Below are 23,392 nucleotides of genomic sequence, written 5' to 3'. Positions count from 1 at the left end.
AACTCCCAGAATTCCCCAGCCAGTATGCCTGGTTGAGGAATAGTATGCCTGGTTGAGGAATTCTGGGAGTTGAAGTCCATACATCTTCAAAGAGTCAAGTTTGGGAAACACTGCGTGTAGTCCAACGAAATCTGGAATCTGGAATGAAATAATGTTTTAATTAATAAATACCGCCTAGAGTCGTCGTGTGTCGAGATGGGTGGCAAACAAATTTAAATCATCATCATCATCCAGGTGCTGCCTCAAAGCCTCTTGGGGTTCACATCATCGCTTGCCCCGGTGTAAAACAAAGGAGAAAAAGATCTCCAAGCACACAAGGCACTCTACCTGATGAACAGGAAAATGGGAGATGTATTCAGAAGGTTTGGGTGACCGCACAGCCTTCGCAATCTCCATGGAACACGCCAAAACTTGCCACGGTTCATCGGTGTCCATCCACCACCTCTTGCCCTGTTACCAGAGAAAGAAAAGCAAACTTGAAATAGGACTGCAGGGAAGAATCGGCAGGTTCGGTACTTGTAGCCACGAGACTTCAAGGAAGGACAAGCTGGGAAACGGTAACAGGAAAGCAAGAGGGCATCACCAACTTCATCGTCGTCATCATCATCATCAACTCGGGAAGCTCAAACAGCCCAAGGAGCTGCTGATCCAGTTCTACAGAGGAATTATTGAGTCTATCATCTGCACCTCTATAACTGTCCGGTTTGGTTCTGCAACCCAACAAGACAGACACAGACTTCAGAGGATAATTAGAACTGCAGAAAAAACAATGGCTACCAACCTGCCTTCCATGGAGGACCTGTATACTGCACGAGTCAAACAGAGGGCTGTGAAAATATTTACGGACCCTTCGCATCCTGGACAACTCAAGGTTGACTCAGCCTTCCATCCTTACAAGGTGGGTAAAATGAGGACCCAAATTGTTGGGGGCAATATTCTAATGCAATATGCTAATATTTATTTATTTATTAATTTTATTTCTATACCGCCCTTCTCCCGAAGGACTCAGGGCGGTGTACAGCCTAATTAAAAACACAAAGACAGACAAAATTTAAAAATTATTAAAATTATTAAATAATAGGCCCAATTTATAAAACCCTCAAATTTAAAATCCCATTTAAAACCAATTAAAATCTTTACATTGATAGCCCAGCCTGGCGGAACAACAAGGTTTTGAGGGCACAGCGAAATACACGGAGATATGCATAATATGCAATATGCTATGTGCTAACTTTGTAAACTGCTTAGAGAGGGCTGTAAAGCACTATGAAGCGGTATAGAAGTCTAAATAAAATAAATAAATAAAAATAAACTCTTTCAACCCCTACCATCAAAATGACGCTTTAGAGCACTGCACACCAGAACAACTAGACACAAGGGCAGTTTCCCCCCGAACGCCATCACTCAACACTGTCAAACTATTCACTAAGTCTGCATTACTATTAATCTTCTCATCGTTCCTTTCACCCATCTCCTCCCACTTATGACTGTAACCTTGTGGCTGATATCCTTACGGTTTATATTGGTTGTTTCCTAGTATGATTCAATTGCTTATTTGTTCCCTACGACTTTCATTAAGTGTTGTACCTTATGATTCTTGACGAATGTATCTTCTCTTTTTATGTACACTGAGAGCATATGCACCAAGACAAATTCCTTGTGTGTCCAATCCCACTTGGCCAATTAAAAATTCTATTCTATTCTATCATCAGTTGACAGAGTCCAGAACGACCAATGGGCAGTTTACACTTAAAAAAAAATCAATAATAAAGAAATTCATGTGTCTGAACAAACTACAGGAGGTCCTTGATTTAACCATCACAACTGAGTCCAAAATTTCTGTTGCTAAGCAAAGCAGATGTTAAATGAGTCCCATTTTACGACCTTTATTTGCCATGGTTGTTAAGAGAATCGCTGCAGTTAAGGGAATCATGTGGTCGTTAAGTGAATCGGCCTTCACCCCCATTGACTTTGCTTATTGGAAGCCGGCTGGGAGGGTTAAAGTGATCACATGACAGTGCAACCGTCATAAGTACATGCCAATTGCCAAGCACCTGAATTTTAATCACCTGACCATTGGGTCGTTAAATGCTGCAACTGGTCATAAGTCACTTTTTCAGTTCCGTTGTAACTTTGAACGGTCACTAAAAGAATGGTTGTAAGTTGAGGACTACCTGTATCAGGATTTCTCAACGCAACTTGAAGGTGCATGGACTTCAACTCCCAGAATTCCTCAGCCAGGATGTGAACTCCACATATCCTAAAGCTGGAGAATTCTGGGAATTGAAGTCCACACAGCTTCAAGCTGTCAAGTTTGAGAAACACCGCTCTACAGGTAGTCCTCGACTTACGACCACAGCGGAGCCCAGCATTTACATTGCTAAGCGAGGTATTTTTTTCAGTGAATTTTGTCCCATTTGACGACTTCACTTGCCACGTTTGTTAAGTGAATCACTGCAGTCATTAGATTAGTAACACGGTTGTTAAGTGAATCTGGCTTCCCCCATTGACTTTGCTCGACAGAAGGTCGCAAGAGGGGATCACATGAGCCCGGAACACTGCGACAGTCATAAATACGAGCCAGTTGCCAAGCGGGCACATTTTGATCACGTGACTGTGGGGATGCTGCAATGGTCGTAAGAATGGACCGTGAAAAAACGGTCATAAGTCATTTTTTTCAGTGCTGTTGTAACTTCCAATGGTCGCTAAACAAACCGTTGTAAGTTGAGGACTATCTCTATAATGTTAATGGCGCAGCTTCTCCTTAAGAAAAGCGACAACAGGCCCGGGGGATCGAGAGGGATTCAGTTTTGAGAGAGCCTAGAGCAGTGATGGCTAACCTTTTTGCCATCACGTGCCAAAAGCAGGGGGAGTGCGGGGGGGGGGGGGGGTTGCGCGCATGCGTGCCCACACCCATAATTCTATGCACCCTGCCCTCCCATGCATGCATGCACGACCCACCCCCACTCCCCCCGCTTTTGGCATGCGATGGCACGGTGGGCCCGTTTTTTGCCCTCCGCAGGTTCCAGAGCATTTCTAGGAGTCTGGGGAGGGTGAAAACGGCCTTCCCCAACCCCTGGAGGCTGGAAATGGCCCATTTGCCGACTTCTGGTGGGACCGGAAGGCCTGTTTTTTGCTCCCCCCAGGCTCCAGAGCCTTTCTAGGAGCCTGGGGAGGGCAAAAGCGGCCTTCCCCACTCCCCCGAGGCCCACTGGAGGCCGGAAACAGCCTGTTTTCCTACTTCTGGTGGGCCCAGAAGGCCCAAAAATGGAGCTGAGCTCGCGTGCCCACCAATATGGCTCCATGTGCCACCTGTAGCACGCGTGCCATAGGTTCGCCATCACGGGCCTAGAGTAAAGGAACCGGTTTAAAATTATAAAATTATTTACCCCCCTTTGCCACTGTGGTCAGCCATTCTGAGGAGAAACAAGCTGAATGCAACCACGACGCCCAAAACTGCTGTTCCTAAGCGATAGAGACAGGGTTACAGGTAGTCCTCAGCTTACAACTGTTTGTTTAATGACCAAAATTACAATGGCACCAAAAAAAACTAACCTATGACCGTTTTTCACATTTATGACCCTAACCCTGCAGCACGCCCATAGTCACGTGATCGAAATTCAGACGCTTGGCAACTGATTCGTATTTATGACGGTCGCAGTGCTCCTGAGTCACGTGATCCCCCTCCTGACAAGCAAAGTCAATGGGGAGGCCAGAATCACTTAACAACCCTGTTACTAAACATCTGAAGTGATTCACTTAACAACTATGGCAAGAAAAGTCATAGAACGGGACAAAACTCACTTAACAACTGTCTTGCTTAGCAACACTTAGTGACAGAAATTTGGCTCAATTTTGGTCTAAGTCTGGAACTACCAATACTTTCTGGACAACTAAAGAGGTCTCCTTCTGAAACACTTTCCACATATCCCATCCATTTTTTTCCCTGTTAGACAGGTTATAAAACAGTAAAATTAAAAAAAAATACATATAAAATAAGGCTGAATGAATAATTTATTGTATACTACTACCTTGATGCAAACTGGATCTGAAAATCCTTAACCACGAAAGCCAGTTTCTGTGATTGTGGGTGGCCAACAAACACCACTTTTACAACTGTACAAAGCCCTGTTGCATTTGTCCAAAATAGTAATGCTGCCACCTACCATTTTGCAGTTAAAAAAATATGCAAACACTCCAATGCAAGCTCTGTAGCAGAAGGAAGGAAGGAACGGAGGGAGGGAAGACAAGGGAAGGGAAGGGAAGGGAAGGGAAGGGAAGGGAAGGGAAGAAGAGAAGAGAAGAGAAGAGAAGAGAAGAGAAGAGAAGAGAAGAGAAGAGAAGAGAAGAGAAGAGAAGAGAAGAGAAGAGAAGAGAAGAGAAGGGAGAAGGGAAGGGAAGGGAAGGGAAGGGAAGGGAAGGGAAGGGAAGGGAAGGGAAGGGCAGGGCAGGGCAGGGCAGGGCAGAGAAGAGAAGAGAAGAGAAGAGAAGAGAAGAGAAGAGAAGAGAAGAGAAGAGAAGAGAAGAGAAGAGAAGAGAAGAGAAGAGAAGAGAAAGTAGGGGAGAAAGGAAGGAAGGGGAGAAGAGAAAAAAAGAGGTGAGAGAGACAGGAGGGAAGAAGAGGAAGAAAGCAAGCAAGGAAGGAAGGGATGAAGGAGAGATCAGAAGAGAAGAAGGGTAGGAGAATAAGGAAGGAAGAGGGAAGAATGGAGGGGGGGTGAGGGCAGGGCAGGGCAGGGCAGGGCAAGAGGTAGCAAGTAGGAGAGGAAGAGAGGAAGGAAGGAAGGAAGGGATGAAAGAAAGAACCCACAAACTATCTCCCAAGAACAAGAAATGTCATAATCCCAATTCTGCTTGCATAGCTTCACCATTGACGTTTTCCCCCTTCACTAGCGACCTTCCTCTACACATGTTCACACCCAATTTCTGGAGGCCAGTCATTCCACGGATTAATTGCCCCCAGCCCTCCCACAAGCTGCCCACCCCCTGTAACCCACAAAGTGCCCGAGAAGGGCAACGCTTCCCCAAAACATGGCGCCTCCACTGAATGTATACCGTTAGCGGATTGTCTGCCGAATCCAAGATGTCCGGCATGATGTGATTGGCGTAGGACAACCTCCCCCTCAGACAGTCCTTCTTCCTCAGCCCCGTCAGGTTGACCAGGTGGATCTTCAGCCAATCCAGGCCGCGTGATCCAAGGGGCTTCCCCTCCGCAAAGAGGAGAATCCCCCGAGTGAAGTCGCCCCCCAGGTGGTTGAAGTGAGGGGGACACGGGTATGTCCTCCCGCGGAAATCCAGGTTGTGAGGGAACCAGAAAACCTCATCTTTCATATGCTTGGCGATGGACAGCTTATAGAGCATGTCCATTCGCAAGCTGTAGGTCTCCCTGGTTTTCTTACGGCACTGGGCCATTTTCCATTTGAGAGCCATCCGGGACATCGGCGCACTCTCGGCCAGCTGCTTGGCAAGCTCTTTGGCCTCCCAAGATGGCGGCGGTGGGATGTCCAACTTCTCATCGCCTTTATCGTTGAAGATGGAGATGATCACATCCAATACGGGTTGGTTGACTTTCCAAGGGCAGTTGCCCAGAAAGTTCAGCGCGTCCAGGACCAAGCAGAGATGGTCGTGAGGGCACTCGTCCAAAAGCAGCTCGTGCTGGACTACCCCGTCTTGGCATCGCATCAGCTTGACGGGAGAAAGAGTGTAGGCCCCGAAGTGGGAAGAGACCCAGGGCACGGGGGGACACTGCATGGGGAGGATGAACGAGTCGAAGGTGAGGGTCGTCTCCCAAGCCTCCTGGAGAATCCGGATCAGGATAGAGTGAGGTTTAATGAAGCCTATCTGCAAAAGGAAAATAAAGAAGTTTTTTTTTTTATTTAAAAAAAGAAAGAAAGAAAAAGCTATCCTCTTTAATACTACAAGGTCGTCCATGACTTACGACCATTCGTTTAGTGAACGTAGAGGCGAAGTGACCGAATCTTGATCAAATGACCACCGGGGGGGGGGGGAATGCTGCAACGGTGGTAAGTGTGAAAACCCAGTCATAAGTCACTTCCCCCCCCCAGTGTTTTTGTGACTTTGAACGGACACTAAACAAATGGTTGTAAGTCAAGGGCTACCTGGAAAAAGCATGCTACCATTTTGGGGCTCTCCTGGGCCCTGTTAAAAAGGAAAGGCAGGCTACCTTTGGCAAATTCCCTGGCTTTACAGAAATCTTTCCAGAATAACTGAGTTGGAAGGGATCTTGAAGGTCCTCTAGTCCAACCCCCGGCTCAAGCAGGAGACCCTATTCCTGTGATGGCGAACCTATGGCACGCGTGCCACAGGTGGCACATGGACCCATATCTGTGGGCACACGAGCGTTGCCCTAGCTCAGCTCCAGCGCGCATGTGCATGCTGGCCAGCTGATTTTTGGGCATTCTGGGCACACCGGAAGTCAGGAAACAGGCCATTTCTGGCCTCTGGAGGGGTGGGGAAGGCTGTTTTCGCCCTCCTCAGGCTCTTAGAAAGCCTCTGGAGCCTGGGGAGGGCGAAAAAACGGGCCTACGTGGCCCACTGTACCATTGCGTGCCAAAAGTGGAGGGAGCACTGGGGAGTCGTGCGCGCATGCGTGGGTGGGCAAGGCGCATTGAATTATGGGTGTAGGCACATGTGTGCGACCTCCCCCGCGCTCCCCCTGCTTTTGGCATGCGACAGCAAAAAGGTTAGCCATCACTGCCCTATTCCATTTCAGAGAAATGGTTGTCCAATCTCTTCTTAAAAACCTCCAGTGTTGGAGCAACCACAACTTCTGGAGGCAAGTTGTTCCACTAGTTCAGTGATGGCTAACCTTTTCCGGACCAAGTGCCCAAAGCACGCGTGCCTGAACCCCCAAAATGCAATGTGTGCACCCCTCCGGGCACATGCCCCGCGCATGCATATACAGCCCCTGCATGCGTACCACTACCCCACGCATGCGCACACCCTTGTGCACATGACCGCCCCCCACGCATGCCCCCTGCCCATGCATGGCCCCTGCCTGTGCACCACTACCCCACGCATGCGCGCACCCTTGTACATGTGCCCTGCCCCCACACATGTGGTTCCCCACATGTGCCCCCTCTGCACATGTGCAGCAGAGACCTGAAGACCAGTTGGCCGGTGGGAGAGTGTTGTGGCTCCGTTGCCTGAGCCTGGGCTATCGACAGATGCAGACTCTGAGAGTGAGGGAGAGGAGTTGGCAAGGCCTCCCTCTCCAGGACCCTCCTCTCTGGCAATGCCTCCGGAGGACACCCAAGGCCAAGAGATAGGCCCAGAGCCAAGCACGTCCCCGCAGCCACAGGTGGACAGCGACGAAGGACATAAGTGCTGGCTGGATCCTCGACAGTAGCGCAGGGAGAAGCATGCGCAGCAGAGGGGAAGGCGTGCCAGAGATTAGCTGAGTCACTGGACCACACCCCACAGGGTATAAATGTGGGTGTGGTGGCTGGTTCAGTTTGTGACGAGCAAAAACTAGAAATAATCCATGATCTCTGCGTTACTGGACTTCTGCCTGCCTTGTCGGACTGCATTTGGACCTATCCTTGTATTGCTGAAACTTTGCCTGCTTTATCGAAATGCTTGCAGTCTAATCTTTGTTTTGTGTGAGTAAAGTCTGAATTGGCAGCTAGCCACTGGGTTGCTGCCAGCTGTATCTTCAAAGACTTTGTCGTGTGGCTTATTAACTCCGGGCCGTCTGTGGGGGTGCGTGTGTGGGGCGGGGACAGAACAGAGGCGTGCACGCATGCACAGCAGCGCTGAACTGGTGTGATGGCTCACGTGCCATCAGAGAGGGCGCTGCGTGCCACCTCTGGCACCCATGCCATAGGTTCGCCATCATGGCACTAGTTAATTGTTCTGTCAGGAAATTTCTCCTTAGTTCTAGGTTGCTTCTCTCCTTGATTAGTTTCCACCCATTGCTTCTTGTCCTGCCTTCAGGTGCTTTGGAGAATAGCTTGACTCCCCTCGTCTTTGTAGCAGCCCCTCAGATATTGCAAGACCGCTATCATGTCACCCCTGGTCCTTCTTTCCACTAGACTAGACTAAGTGAACATAGGTGCCTCGGGGTTTTGCACACTTGACCAGTCGTCCCGAGTTGCTCACCTGCTTGGTTCCGCGGAAAGAATAGACGTGATACAGAACAGGAATGACGGACGTCTTGGGGAGCGAAGGCAGCAGGCTGTTGTCCAGCTTGAGAGTTTGGACCATCAGTTCTATCAGCTGAAAACCCAGCTGAATCAACAGGCTTGGGGGCCAGATGACTTGCTTGGATATCAAGGAAGGGCTATAACCCGCCTCTGCTCTCAGCTTCTCCCAATATTCCCGTGGCAAATAATGATTCACCTGCAGAGGCAAGGAACAGGGTGAAGTTTACATTCCGGAGGCCGATCGCACTTGCAATAGCACTTAAGACTTACGTACCGCTTCACAGTGCTTTACGGCCCTCTCTTAAGCGGTTTACAAATGGCAGTGTCTTATTTATTTATTTTTTTATTTTATTTTATTTTATTTTATTTGTATACCGCCCTACTCCCGAAGGACTCAGGGCGGTGAACAGGCACAGGATAAAACACATAGAATACAAAAATTTAAGAGCAGAAGTAAAATCGAATTAAATCAATTTAGCCCAAGACAAATTTAAAACCCCAGGTTAAGAACAAATTAAAATTGACATTAAAAAGAGAATGGAAGAGGTTAGGCCAAACCAGCCTCGTGAAATAAAACGGTCTTGAGAGCGCGGCGGAAGGTGCGTAGATCCGGGATCCTCCGTATCTCCGGGGGGAGCTCGTTCCAGATAGTAGGTGCCCCCCACAGAGAAGGCTCTCCCCCTGGGGGCCGCCAGTCTTGCCTCCAACAATCTGGCTGCTCATTTTACCTATCTCGGAACGATGGAAGGTTGAGTCAACCGGTGAGAATCGAACTCCGGGCTGTGGGCTCATTTTACCTATCTCGGAACGATGGAAGGTTGAGTCAACCGGTGAGAATCGAACTCCGGGCTGTGGGCAGAGTCAGCCTGCAATAGTGCATTCTAACCACTGCGCCCACCGCGGCTCTCTCTACCTGAACCTGTTTGGATTCACCCGCTGCACTGCTCACTGAACTTGCTGGAGATGGTTGGCGGGATAAGAAGCCTTCGCCCTTGGTGTCGTCCATCTCCTTGGTCTTAGCTCTTATGCAATGTAAGAGCCGTGGTAGCACAGTGGTTAGAATGCAGTACTGCAGGCTACTTCTGCTGACTGCCGGCCGCCTGCAATTTGGCAGATCGAATCTCACCAAGCTCAAGGTTGGCACAGCCTTCCGTTCTTCTGAAGTCAGTAAAATGAGAACCCAGATTGTTGGGGGCAGCAGGCTGACTCTGTAAACTGCTTCGAGAAGGGCTGTAAAGCAGTATATAAGTCTAAGTGCTATTGCTATGAAGAGTCCCTGCGGATTTTACCCTGCTAGTCGTGGCTGACTCTAGGGAACGGTGTTCTTCTCTGTTAAGGCCATTGAGCCAGCGTGGTCTGAAGACATTTCCACAGTCATGTGGCCAGCGTGACATCACAGAGCGCTGTGACCTTCCCCACCAAAGTGGTACCTATTTATCTACTCGCATTTGCATGCTTTCAAACTGCTAGGTTGGCACTTTAATCAACTGGAATTGTTTGGTTAACACCTTAACCTCTACAACAACCTAAAATACCCGTTTAATTTTTTGTGGGTTTGTAAATATGAAATGTTGTATTTAACATTACAGGTAGTCCTCAACTTACAACACTTCTGTTAAGAACTGCGGTAGCGCAGTGGTTAGAATGCAGTACTGCAGGCTACTTCTGCTGACTGCCGGCTGCCTGCAAGTTGGCAGTTCAAATCTCACCAGGCTCAAGGCTGACTCAGCCTTCCATCCTTCCGAGGTGGGTAAAATGAGCCAGGTTGTTGGGGGCAATGAGGCTGACTCTGTAAACCGCTTAGAGAGGGTTGGAAAGCACTGTGAAGCGGTATATAAGTCTAAGTGCTATTGCCATTTAGTGATGGCTCAAAATTAGAACAGCACTGAAAAAAGTGACCTATGACCATTTTTCACATTTATGACCTTTGGATCATCCCCATGATCAAAATTCAAAATTCAGATGCTTGGCAACTGGTTCATACTTATGACTGTTGCTTTGTCCCACGGTCATTGGATCACCTTTTGCGACTTTCTGGACAAGCAAAGTCAATGGGAGAAAAGTGACTCACTTAACAACTGTGTTACTAATTTATAATCAGCAGGGATTCACTTAACAACGTTGGCAAGAAAGGTTGTAAAATGGGGCAAAACTCACTTAACAACATAAATTTTGGGCTCAATTGCGGTTGAAAATCGAGGACTATCTGTAAATAGTTTTAATTTACATTATATTGCCAATTTTCTAATCACTAGTGCTTCTTGTTCAGTTTTCAGGATACTTTAAAAAAAAAAAAACTAACAGGTTCCATGAGTTGAAAAAAATTGAAAACATCTCCTCTAAATCAACCTTAGAAAGGAACTCTGAAAATTCTACCATGTTTCCCTGAAAATAAGACCCTGTCTTATATTTTTTTGAACCCCGAAATAAACGCTTGGCCTTATTTTTGGGGAGGTCTTATTATTTTGGGGCGTGTGGAGCAAAATGCCGTCTTACCTGGTTTCCAGTTCTGTAGTTAAATATTTTTGGGGAGGGCTTATTTTCGGGGGGGGGGGAGGTTTATTTTAGTGCATGCGCTCAAAAGCCCAATTGGGCTTATTATCAGGGGTTGTCTTATTTTCGGGAAAACAGGATAGTTTTGGCTCAAAATAGCCCTGAGCTGTTGGAACCCAAAAAAATCCTCTCAGGAAAGTGGTCAATCCAGAAACTAGAGATGCTTTAGTTAAAGGTGTCACCTAAGGCAACTGAAGTTGGCTACCTGATTATCACTGGCCAAAAGTTTGACGTAGCTATCATAGGTCTTCTCAAAATTGTCCTCCGAAATGGTACAGCTTTTTCTAAGAATGGTGTATTTATTGTAGATTCTGGTACCCAGATCCTTCGCTAAGATGCTGACACATTCCCCAAGGGCTGGCAGGCTGAAAACCGTCTGTAAAGAAGGCAAGATAAAACAAAGACAACTTAAGAGACTCAAGATGCAGACCTGTAGCAATTTTAAGTTTAATTTAAAAAAGGTAAGAGGCATCGTTCTACGTTTGCTTCAGTTTTACTTTATTACTTAGTGTTTTTATTATTTAGCAATAGCAATAGAAATAGCATGTCGACTTATATACCATATATAATTATATATAATGAATATACTTATATATTCATGCTGCTTTTACAGCCCTCTCTAAGTGGTTTACAGTCAGCCTATTGTCCCCCCCAACAATCTGGGTCCTCATTTTACCCACCTCGGAAGGATGGAAGGCTGAGTCAATCTTGAGTTTGTCAGGATCAAACTCCTGGCAGTGGGCAGAGTGACCCTGCAATACTGCATTCTCACCATTGTGCCACCACGGGCCTTCCTTCCTTCCTTCCTTCCTTCCTTCCTTCCTTCCTTCCTTCCTTCCTTCCTTCCTTCCTTCCCTTCCCTTCCCTTCCCTTCCTCCACCCTATCTACTTAGCACTTATATACCACTTTACAGTGCTTTTACAGCCTTCTCTAAGTGGTTTAGAGAGTCAGTATATTGCTCCCAACAATCTGGGTCTCCATTTTACCAATCTCGGAAGGATGGAAGGCTCAGTCAACCTTGAGCCTGGTGAGATTTGGATTGCCAAACTGCAGCTAGAGGTCAGCTGAAGTAGCCTGCAGTATTGCACTCTAACCACTGCGCCACCTCGGCTCTGTGCCACCTCGGCAATAGCAGGGGCAACTAACACAATTTATTCAAGAACACTCCCACCGACACTCAGAAGCAACAAGCCGCTATATACAGGTAAGTCCTCGACGTATGACCACAACTGAGCCCAAAATTTATATTGTTAGGTGAGAGAAATTTGTTAAGTGAGTTTTGCCCCATTTTACGACTTTTCTTGCCACTTTTGTTATATGAAATCACTTAACAAAATTATGAACTCGGTTGTTAAAGTGAATCTAGTTTCCCCGGTGACTTTGCTTGTCAGAAGCTTGCAAAAGGGGATCCCATGAACTTGGGATACAGCAAATGTCATCAATATGAATCAGTTGGCAAGCATCCGAATTTTATTCCCATGACTGTGCGGATGCTGCAATGGTCACAAGTGTGAAAATGGTCATAAGAATAAGTCACTTTTTTCAGTGCTGTTGTAACTTCGAATGGTCACTAAATGAACATTCGTAAGTCGAGGACTACCTGTATAAACAAAGAGCAAACCTCACTCCTTCTAGCACTGACAATGTTACCTAGTTGGGTCATGGAACGTCTGCAAGAAAACAACCAAGCTCAGAAAGCACCAATGACCCCACAGTCCTCCTCCTGCTCCTCTCTGCAAACCCCTCTCCCTTCTAGCACTGATGATATTACCTAGTTGGGTCATGAAATGTCTGCAAGAAAACAACCAAGCTCAGAGAGCACCAAGGACACCACATTTCAGCCCTGAGTTACTGTTGTGGCCCGCCAACGGCCTGTGCGGATCGTGGCTAATCCTGACGAGGAGGCTGGTGTGGGGTCGTGCCAGCAGCCTGCGCAGCCGGCGCTCGCGTCGGACAGCGACGAGGCTGAAGAGGATGTGGTGTCAGAAGCAGAGACTCAGCCAGGGCCTTCAAAACCTCCAGAGGCTCCTTCCAGTGGAAAGAGCGAAGTGGAGGAGCCTCTCCTCAATGCTCGAGCACGCAGGGTTGCCAAAAGGCAGGAGTGGCTACTCAGGAGGAGGAGATCTCCTTGAGAGTAAGATTTGAGGATAATTGGCCACTCCCTTAGCCTATTTAAGTCGCATGCAGTTAGTAATTTCTTGCTGGAAACAACGTGTAATTATTACAGAGCATTTTGGAGAGTGAGTGTCTTATTGTATCTTGTTTTCTGGGCTGGTTGCCAACCTTTGCCGGACTTTATTTATTCTTGGTACGTTATAACTTTGATAAGGACTGTTGGTGTGTGTCACAATCCTTGGGAATCCGGAGCTGGGGCAGAAACAGTTACAAATGTTCTCTTTCTACCAGTATAACACAACTTACCTGCATCATAAGATCTACATATTCCTTTTCGGTCAGCACACAAAGAAACGGATAGACATCTAGTTTGGACGTACGCCAAATGTTCTCTTGCTTCTTGAGCTTCGACAGGTTGTGAAGCAAAGTTGCCTCCCATTGAGAACGAATCTTGCTCAAAATTTCCCTCTGTGGAAATGGATGAGAATAGAAAAGATTATTAACTGTACAGGAAGTCTTTGATTTATGACTACAACTGGGACCAGAATCTCGCTTGCTAAGTGATGTGGTCATTAAGTGAGTCATACCTGATTTTCTTATGGTTAGTAAGTGGGCAGTAGCGGGGTAATGGGGGTGGGGAGGGGAGCGGCAGTGGCCCTCCACAACAGTCCCAGTTTCTCAGGTACCCCCTTTGGAAAATTAATGGCCCACTCCTGGATAAAGGCCACCCTGTAGCTGTTACTTGATTTCAATAACTGACGATCTGCTACTAAAACCTGACCAACTCGGAGAATTGCCCAACCATCATATCAAGGCACTGCCTTGGAAACATAACAGAATACCAGAGTTGGAAGGGACTATGGAGGTCTTCTAGTCCAACCCCCTGCTCTGGCAGGAGACTCTCCACCATTTCAGACAAATTGTCCAAATTCTCCTTGAAAACCTCCTTGAAAAGTTGTTGGGTGGAACCCACAACTTCTGGAGGCAAATTGTTCCACTGATTTATTTTTTATTTTCACTGTCAGGAAATTCCTCCTTAATTCTAGGTTGCTTCTCTTCTTGATTGGTTTCCATCTGTTGCTTCTTGTCCTGCCTTCAGGTGCTTTGGATAATAGGCTGACCCTCCCTCTTCTTTGTGGCAGCCCCTTAAATATTGGAGGGGCTGCTAACATGTCACCCCTGGTCCTTCTTTCCACTAGACTAGATTAAGTGAGCACAGGGTTTTGCACACTTGAACTACACATAGTAATAGCACTTACATACCGCTTCACAGTGCTTTTATAAGCCCTCTCTAAGCAGTTTACAGAGTCAGTATATTGCCCCTGACAATCTGGGTCCTCATTTTACCCACCTAGGAAGGATGGAAGGCTGAGTCAACCTTGAGTCGTGAGGATCGAACTGCTGGCAGTCAGCAGAATTAGCCTGCAATACTGCATTCTCACCACTGCGCCACCATGGCTAATATCCAATTCCTGCAACCATCCTTGATGGACAAATAGTTTTCAATTTACGACTGGTTGCTTAGCGATTGTTTGAAGTTCCAATGGACCTACCTGAGGGGTACTTACAACCCAGATTTGAAATGCTGACGGTCAGAGCGTCCAGTGGGCATGTGACACACTTCGGGCGCTTGGCAACTGGGCCACATTTACGACTGTTTGCAGCATTCCACAGATACCTGACTGTATTTTACAAACGGGTTTGCCGAAAACCGGCATCCACGTTCAGTTTTTGGCAAAACCGTGCCCATAGTGAAGCACTGGTTTGCTTAACGGCTGCCACAAAAAAAAGGTCATAATATGTCACACGTTACAACCATGATGGGCAGGTTCCATTATGGTTGTAACTTGAGGACTTCCTGTATTTATCCCTTCCCTTTTTATTCTGGCCGGAAATGCAACTTTCTCCTCAGGAATTAACTTTACCGCTTTGATAGTTGTAGCTGTGATAGGTTTAGTGGCTTCCACTGACTCAACCGTGACCCTGTCGGACGTCTCCGAGTTGTATTGTTTTCGGAACCGTTGCTGCAGCTCTTCTGCTGTGAAATTGAGCTTGCTGTAAGAAATGGACTTCTTCTGAGGGGAAAGTAAAGAGGAAGAAATCCGTGATGATGTCTCAGGGATACCTGTAGTCCTTAAACTTTAGACTTAGAACTTAGAATAACTTTGTCATTTTAAATGTACACTAATCGGCATACATTAAAATAAAATTTCATCGCATACAGCTCTGAAAAGGTCACCACTTCCAACATACACTACCTAAACATGACAAATATATATGTATATACATATTTGTTTTTCTTTCTTTTTCGTAGGTTTTATGTTTATTTCTCTTTAGCCAGGTTCTACCTACGTAAACCAAGATATTATGCAGCCCTAGTTCAGTGAAATCACAATTCACTAGTTTCTGGGCTTTTTTTATCTATCTTAGTCTCCCAATGGGCAGCAAAGAGTCTGCTGGCTGCCAGAAGAAAAAAAGCCCAGAAACTAGTGAATTGTGGTTTCACTGAACTAGGGCTGCATAATATCTTGGTTTACGTAGGTAGAACCTGGCTAAAGAGAAATACATATATACATGCATACATACATACATACATACATACATACATATACATACACCGTGTTTCCCCGAAAATAAGACCCTGTCTTATATTTTTTTGAACCCTGAGATAAGCACTTGGCCTTATTGCCACACGCTCAAAAGCCCAATTGGGCTTATTATCAGGGGGTGTCTTATTTTGGGGGAAACAGGGTATATATATAAATATTATGCATATATTCACATATATTATATGACGAAGAGAAACAACACAGTGTAGTTTGGATGTGTATACATATATACATACACATGGCGAGAAAAATGAATCTGGTGAGTTTACCAGACGGATGGCATAGGAAACAAAGCTGTTACAGAATCTGGTAGTCCTGCTAGAAATATTTTGAAACCTCCTCCCACAGGGGAGCAACAGAAACATACCGTAAAGTGGGTAGTGGCAGGGTGGATTTGATTTAAATCGAGTTGATTTAAATCACAATTTAAATCAAGATTTAAATCGCTAGTAAAAAGGCTTGATTTAAATCAACTCGATTTAAATCATAATTTTTAAAGAGCAACTGTCATCTCTGCTACTCCTTTGACCCACTGTTGACTCACCGATAGTCCCAGTGTTGCAGAATATACAGCCTCATGCTACATAACTAAGCTCCATTTCATGCTGAATAAACTAAATTATTTATGTATCTTAAATAGAAAACTATCTTACGATAGATTTTTACCCCAAAAGTTTTTTATTAAAATAAATTCGATAAAAATCAAAAAAATCCGATTTAAATTAAAAAAAATCAAATTTTTTTGATTTTTTTAAAAAAATCATTGATTTTTATCCACCCTGGGTGGTGGGTTCCATTCCATTCCATTCCATTCCATTCCATACCATACCATACCATACCATACCATACCATACCATACCATACCATACTATATTATACTGGATGAATTCAACTCCCAGAATTCCCCAGCCAGTGCAGCCGGTTCAGGAATTCTGGGAGTTGAAGTCCACAGGCTGTAAAGTTGCCATAGTTCCCAACCCCTGGCTAGGTTATTTGAAATGTGTTTCGCTCAGGCGTGAGGAAGAGATGACGGTCATGTGGTGGAGATGAGCCAGAAAAAAAACACACCAGGGCACTTGGGGTTATGCGTGAGTTTGACAGAGGAAAGGCTCAGAATTAAAGGCATAAAATAAAATAAAATAAAAATGCCTCAGCTGAAGGAAGGCAAATCCTGCTTGTTTATTTATTTTTTTTAAGAAAAATATGCCCCCAAGTCAAGTTTAATTCCTGGCCAATAACACCCCACTGCAAGGCAACATGTAGAGAAGGAGATTTTACTCCTAATTGAAGATGGGATACAACGCAAAGACACAAATGGTATACCGTGTTTCCCCGAAAATAAGACCCTGTCTTATATTTTTTTGAACCCTGAAATAAGCGCTTGGCCTTATTGCCATGTGCTCAAAAGCCCAATTGGGCTTATTATCAGGGGATGTCTTATTTTGGGGGAAACAGGGTAGTATGGGATGTAGTGGGGTGGAATAAAATGTGGAGTGGAGTGGAGTGGAGTGGGGTAGGACGAGATGAAATAGAATAGAATAGAATAGAGTAGAGTAGAGTAGAGTAGAGTAGAGTAGAGTAGAGTAGAGTAGAGTAGAGTAGAGTAGAGTAGAATAGAATAGAATAGAATAGAATAGAATAGAATAGAATAGAATAGAATAGAATATTGGAATGAAGAATAGAATGGAGTGGATTGGGGTGGGGTGGGGTGGGATGGGATGGGATGGGATGGAATGGAATTGAATAGCATAGCATAGCATAGCATAGCATAGAATAGAATAGAATATTGGAATGAAAAATAGAATGAAGTGGAATGGGATGGGATGGGATGGAATAGAATAGAATAGAACAGAATAGAATAGAATATTGGAATGAAGAATAGAATGGAGTGGGATGGAATAGAATAGAATAGAATAAGGAATAGGAGTAGAGTAGAGTTGAGTAGAATAAGGAATAAGAGTAGAGTTGGAATGGAATGGAATGGAATGGAATAGAATAGAATATTGGAATGAAGGACAGAATGGAGTGGGATGGGATGGGATGGGATGGGATGGGATGGGATGGGATGGGATGGGATGGGATGGGATAGGATTGGACATGCAAGGAATTGTCTCCGGTGCATAAGCTCTCAATGTACATACAAACAACAAAGTGGTAGCAACACAGCTCCATTACATGGGTAAATATCTTTAGGCCTAAGACAGTGCTGTGAGAATCAGGTGTTTAGCAGAGGGATGGCATGGGGAGGGGGTGGGGGAATCGGGGGGTGGGGGGAAACAGGCTTTATCAAATAAACCACCTGGGAGGTAGCGAGGGCTTCAATTTTACCTTCTTGTAGAATTTTTCCAGTAGTGGGATCGTGGAGGTTGGAGGGGAAAAGAATTCCGGCTGGAAGTCTGGCTTGACCGTCTGGATGGCCCTCAGGATCATCATGACTTCATTGTCTTCGTACGTGGAATCCTTGAAGAAGCTTTGCAAGGAGAAGCCCTCACTTTCCAGCTGCTCAATGCATCTGTTGGAGAGAGGAGAGCCTGAGCAAGTCGTTCTTGACTTACAACCATCCGTTTAGTGACGGTTGGAAATTTCAAAGGCACTGGAAAAACTGACTTATGACCGTTTTTCACACTTACGACCATTGCTGCATCTCCGTGGTCACCTGATCAGAATTCAGACACTTGGCAACTGACTCGTATTTATGACGGTTGCAGTGTCCCGGGGTCACGTGATCCCCTTTTGTGACCTTCTGACAAGCAAAGTCAACGGGGAAGCCAGGTTCACTTAACAACTTAACTGCTGCAGTGATTCACTTGACAACAGCGGCAAGGAAGGTCATAAAACGGGACACAACTTCGTTAACAACTGTCTTGCTCAGCCACAGAAATTTGGGACTCAACGGTGATCGCAAGTCGAGGACGGCTTACACAGGAGGCTAAGGGCACAGATACAGATATTCCTCAAGTTATGACCACAATTGTCATTGCTAAACAAAGGTGGTTTTGCTAAGTGACTTGTGCCCAGTTTTATGACCTTTCTCGCTATGGTTGGTAAGCGAATCACCGCAGATGTTAAGAGAATCATGCAGTCATGAAGTGAACGTGACATCCCCCACGGATGTTGCTTGTCGAAGGTTGCAAACGGCAGTCGCATGATCTCAGGATGCTGCAACCCTCGTAAAAAACATGCCAGTTGCCAAGGATCTGAATTTTAATCATGTGACTGTGGGTATGTTGCAATGGTCGTAAGTGTAAGGACTGGTCGTTAAGTCACTGTTTTCCAATGCCATGGCTGGCTAGGGAATTCTGGGAGTTGAAGTCCACACGCCACATGCCAGGGTTGAGAAACACTGATCTAGACTAAGGAAACTCCTTGGCATAGCTTGCTAATAAGATCTCCCATCATCCTCAGCAGATGGTATTTGAAGTTAGATCAAGAGCATTGGATGGATTCGTTGGCAGAATGATTGTCGTAAAGATCAACATCCTGCGGTTTTCTCTGTGATACTCTATGGTACCACTCTATGGTAGCAAGTTGAAGTCCGCAGTAGCAGGACAGAAAGAATGTTGACGCTTTTGAACAATGATATTGTGGAGTATAACAGAATAATAAGAGTTGGAACAAACTGTGGTGGCCCGCCAGTGGCCAGCAGAGCTGGCAGCAGATTCGAACAGTGAGGACGTTGGGGAGGAACGTGGGCCAGTCCTGGAGTCTGGGGAAGGCTCGGAAGATGGCTCTGAGTCAAAGCAGAGAGGGGGCCAAGGCCATCTGGTAATTCTTTGCTGCCTCCGGAGTCTCCGGAGTCTGACATCAGTGAGGCAACGTGAGCCTGTTCCCAGTGTGCGCATGCGCAGAGCTGCCAGGAGACAGGAACAATTAAGGAAACAGGGTCGACTTGGAAGTAAGGCTTGGAGATGATTGGCCCCTCCCATAAGACATCAAAGAGAAGCGAATGGGACGTGAGCTTTTGCAGGAAGCAATTAGTTCATCTGGCCCATTCAAGATTTGAAACTTCTGTTTGTGACTCTGTGCCAAGTTTGGCCTTGCCCTGCGTCTGGAAATTAGCTCTCTGGCAGCGTTTCACGTGAGATAGGTGGGTGTCGATAACCTTCCTCTGAAAGACTGTTTATCAAGCCTTGCGGACTGTAAATGGAAGTAATTTACAGCCGTATAAATAAAAAGAGGTTTTGAGGGACTAAGATTGTGCTTTATACTTTCTAAGGAAGCCTAGGTCAGAAGACTTGGAAGTCTTCTAGGCTAACCCCCTGCCCAAGCAGGAGAACCTCTACCATTTCAGACAAATGGCTGTCCAATCTCTTCTCAAAAACCTCCAGTGATGGAGCACCCACAATTTCTAGAGGCAAGGAGGTTCTTGAGAATCCCACAGACAGAGAAGGAAGCAACCCAATGGACCACAGAATAAATCATTCCAAACTTCTCTCGTCCGAGGCACCCATCTCCAGGCTCAAAATTATCCTACTTTGAATGCATCATAAACTTCCATGAGAAGTTGGGAAAGATGGAAGGAAAGGGAAGAAAAAGACGAGCAGCAATAAGAGGGGTGGAGTTGATTTACAGGGGTGATCGGTTGGGATTTGATTATCCTGGAGAACATCAATTTATGTGATTGCCAAGAGTCAATATCACTTGAGGGTGCACAATTAATCAATCAATCTGTCAGGACTGCCATCCTGCTGCACCAGCATTGCTAACATAAAAGGAATCAAAACTACTTGTGCCGTCCAGAGTTGCTGGTCCAAGGTCACACCATGGAACACAGCACCACCCAGCCCATCAAGCCAGGGACTGTTACCAAAACAATTTGTTTGAATGTAATTGGACAGTTGGAGATAACCAGGGGGGATAGATGGGAAGATGTTAATCAGAGGCTTTGGCACGAAAACTCAGATCTGGCTTTGCTACATTGAAACAACTTACCGTATTTTTCAGAGTATAAGACACACCTTTCCCCCCCCTTAAAGGGGGTGAAAATTTAGGTGCATCTTATACACCTAATTTAGGTGCATCTTAAATGTAGCCCCGTCCTTTGGCCTGTGGCCCCCACCCTTTGGCCTCTGCTTCCCAGCAGTTACCTCCTTGCAGCAAACAGCAAGAAAAAACAGCTCCTTTCAGCTTTAGCACATCCTAATTAGCACAAGCTGATTGGATCGGCCTCCCGACTCTCAGCTGTTTTGCTCTCAGCTGTTTTGCGCAGGGCTCTGCTGCTTGCTGCAAAGAGGTAAAGTGCTGGAGCAGATTTTTTTCCCTTGTGCTAATCAAGCTATGCTGAAAATGAAAATGAAAGTAAAGCAGGCTGTTTGCTGTAATGAGGCAAAATTGCTCAGAGGCAGAGCCAGATTTATTTTTCTTCTTTTCCTCACCAAAAAAGGTAGGTGCGTCTTATAGACCAGTGCGTCTTATACTCCGAAAAATACGGTAAAGTGTACATTCACTAATAACGGATTCGAATGTCTTTCTTTTCTAGTTGAACAAGTTGGGATGGCTGACACAATCAATCAATCAATCAATCAATCAATCAATCAATCAATCAATGTTTGTGGTGAGTGGCTACAATATCTCCCAAGGAAGCATTTGAGATATGCTTTGGTTTCTCCACTATCACAGCTTCTCTGACCGTAGTTTAAAATAACATTCATTCCCCTCATCCCACAGTCTATGATTGATTATGCTCTATCAAGTGGTTTCGACTCCTAGCATCCACATAAATACCCTCCTTGACGTTCTACGATTATCCTAAGATTAAAGGATAGAAGGTTGACCAGAGGACAGTAGCATTTCAGTTATGGGCTGGTGCAAGTGATTTATCTCGCCAGATGCTTGCGACTGTACTTTTTATCTAGACCATTTATGTACGCTGATCTTTTGTAACAGGATTCAAACGCTGAGTAGGTTTTCTGCGGCATTTCAACTATGGAACGGCGTTTTCTCTTTGAGAATTGCTTCCATGGCATCTCAGTCGTTCTCTGTCAGCACTGCAGGTTGTCAGAGGTTAACCTGATGCTCGCTTGGTCTGGAGACACCTCTCACCATTCCCCATTAGATGGTACAGGTAGTCAATCAATCAGAATAGAATTGGAAGGGATCTTGCAGGTCTTCTAGTCCAATTCAAGTGGCTGTCCAATCTCTTCTTAAAAACCACCAGTGATGGAGCACCCACAACTTCTAGAGGCAAGCTATTCCACTGGTTAATTGTTCTCATTATTAGGAAGTTTCTCCTTAACTCCTTGATTAGTTTCCATCTATTGCTTCTTGTCTTGCCTTCTGGTGCTTTGGAAAATGACCCCCTCTTCTTTGTGGCAGCCTCTCAAATACTAGAATACCATGTCACGCCTAGTCCTTCTTTTCTCTAGACTGGCCATACCCAGTTCCTGCATATGTTATAGTTTCCAGGCATCCTAGTTGCTCTTCTCTGCATTATATCCAGTCTCAACATCTTTTTTTGTAACGTGGTGACCAAAACTGGATGCAGGATTCCAGATATGGCCTTACTAAAGTTTTATAAAGTGGTACTAATACTTTACTTGATATTGATTCTATATCTCTTGGTTTATGCAACCAAGGATCGTATTTGGCTTTTTCGGCTGCTGCCGCACGCTGCTGGCTCATAGCCATCTGCTTAGTGATCGTTCAAAGTTGGTCGGTTCTCACACTTACAACCGTCGCAGCATCGCTACAGTCACATGTTCAAAATTCAGGCACTTGACAACCGGCATGTGTTTATGATGGTTGCAGCATCCCCGAGTCCCATGATCACCATCTGCAACCTTCTCAGGTGGCTTCCGACAGCCAAAGTCAATGGGGGAAGCTGGGTTTGCTTAATGACTGCATGATTCACTTAGCAACAGCAGCAATTTGCTGCTCTCGCCTGGACTACCGCAATGCTCTCTACATGGGGCTCCCCTTGAGGAGCACCCGGAGGCTCCAGCTGGTCCAGAATGCGGACGCACGGGTTATTATGGGGGCGACATGGCACTCCCATGTAACACCTCTCCTGCGTGAGCTGCACTGGCTCCCGGTGGTCTTCTGGGTGCGCTTCAAGGTATTGGTTCTCATCTTTAAAGCGCTCCATGGCTTAGGGCCCGGGTATTTACGAGACCACTTTCTGCCACCGATAACCTCCCACCGGCCAATCTGCTCCCACAGAGAGGGCCTCCTCAGGGTGCCGTCGGCCAAGCAATGTCGACTGATGACCCCCAGGGGGAGAGCCTTCTCTGTGGGGGCACCCGCCCTCTGGAACGAGCTACCCCCAGGAATACGACTGATCCCGGACCTCCGTACTTTCCGTCGAGCTGTGAAGACCTTCCTATTTCAGCAAGCCGGGCTGGCTTAAAATTTTAATGGGTTATTTTATGGGCAAAGGGTTTTAAATTTTGGGAAGCCAATTTGATTTAATTCTGTTTTAATTTATTTTAATTTTTATATTGCATGTATTTTAATCTTGGCTGTTCACCGCCCTGAGTCCTTCGGGAGAAGGGCGGTATACAAATTTAATAAATCTAAACCTAACCTAAACCTTAACAGTCATGCCAAAAAAGGTTGTAAAGTCAGGGATGACTCACTTAACAACTGCCTTGCTTAAGAATGGAAATTTTCATCCCAATCGTGGTCGTAACTTGAGGATGATCTGTATTCAGGGAAAGACTGCCTCCTAATTTGGTGATCTGTATCATCTTCAGAGTTACATAGCTAGAGTGCAATTTTTTTCTTTTTATATTATTGGACTAGAAGACCTCCAATGTCCCTTCCAACTCTGTTATTCTATGTCCCTCCCACTCCCCAGCCCCAATTCAAACCGGAACAGCATCTCAAGACTGTCCTACTTCTAAGAGGAAATGTTTCTCAACTTTGACAGAGATTGAAGGTGTGTGGACTTCAACTCCCAGGATTCCCTAGCCAGCCATGCTGGCTGAGGAAACTCTGGGTACATACCTTAA

At 45.8% G+C, this 23,392-nt stretch overlaps 1 protein-coding gene across 1 annotated transcript in view; it reads right to left on the bottom strand.

The window, feature by feature from the left end:
• POLRMT (RNA polymerase mitochondrial) overlaps window positions 1-23,392 on the bottom strand; it is a 69,295-nt gene that overhangs the window by 32,292 nt on the left and 13,611 nt on the right. Inside the window, exons 5-11 of the mRNA XM_070944414.1 lie at window positions 17,772-17,955; window positions 14,760-14,909; window positions 13,141-13,302; window positions 10,924-11,094; window positions 8,122-8,361; window positions 5,056-5,841; window positions 328-450 (exon numbers count right to left, since the gene is read on the bottom strand). Of these exons, the coding sequence (XP_070800515.1) occupies window positions 328-450; window positions 5,056-5,841; window positions 8,122-8,361; window positions 10,924-11,094; window positions 13,141-13,302; window positions 14,760-14,909; window positions 17,772-17,955 (1,816 nt within the window). The remainder of the gene's footprint in view (window positions 1-327; window positions 451-5,055; window positions 5,842-8,121; window positions 8,362-10,923; window positions 11,095-13,140; window positions 13,303-14,759; window positions 14,910-17,771; window positions 17,956-23,392) is intronic.

This window comes from Pituophis catenifer, unplaced genomic scaffold (assembly GCF_029215685.1).
Source record: "Pituophis catenifer annectens isolate HBS135680 unplaced genomic scaffold, rPitCat1.0.hap2 SCAF_1, whole genome shotgun sequence".
Classification (NCBI taxonomy): Eukaryota; Metazoa; Chordata; class Lepidosauria; order Squamata; family Colubridae; genus Pituophis; species Pituophis catenifer.
Note: the sequence above shows the minus strand (reverse complement) of the source record. Positions and strands in the feature narration are given on the sequence as shown.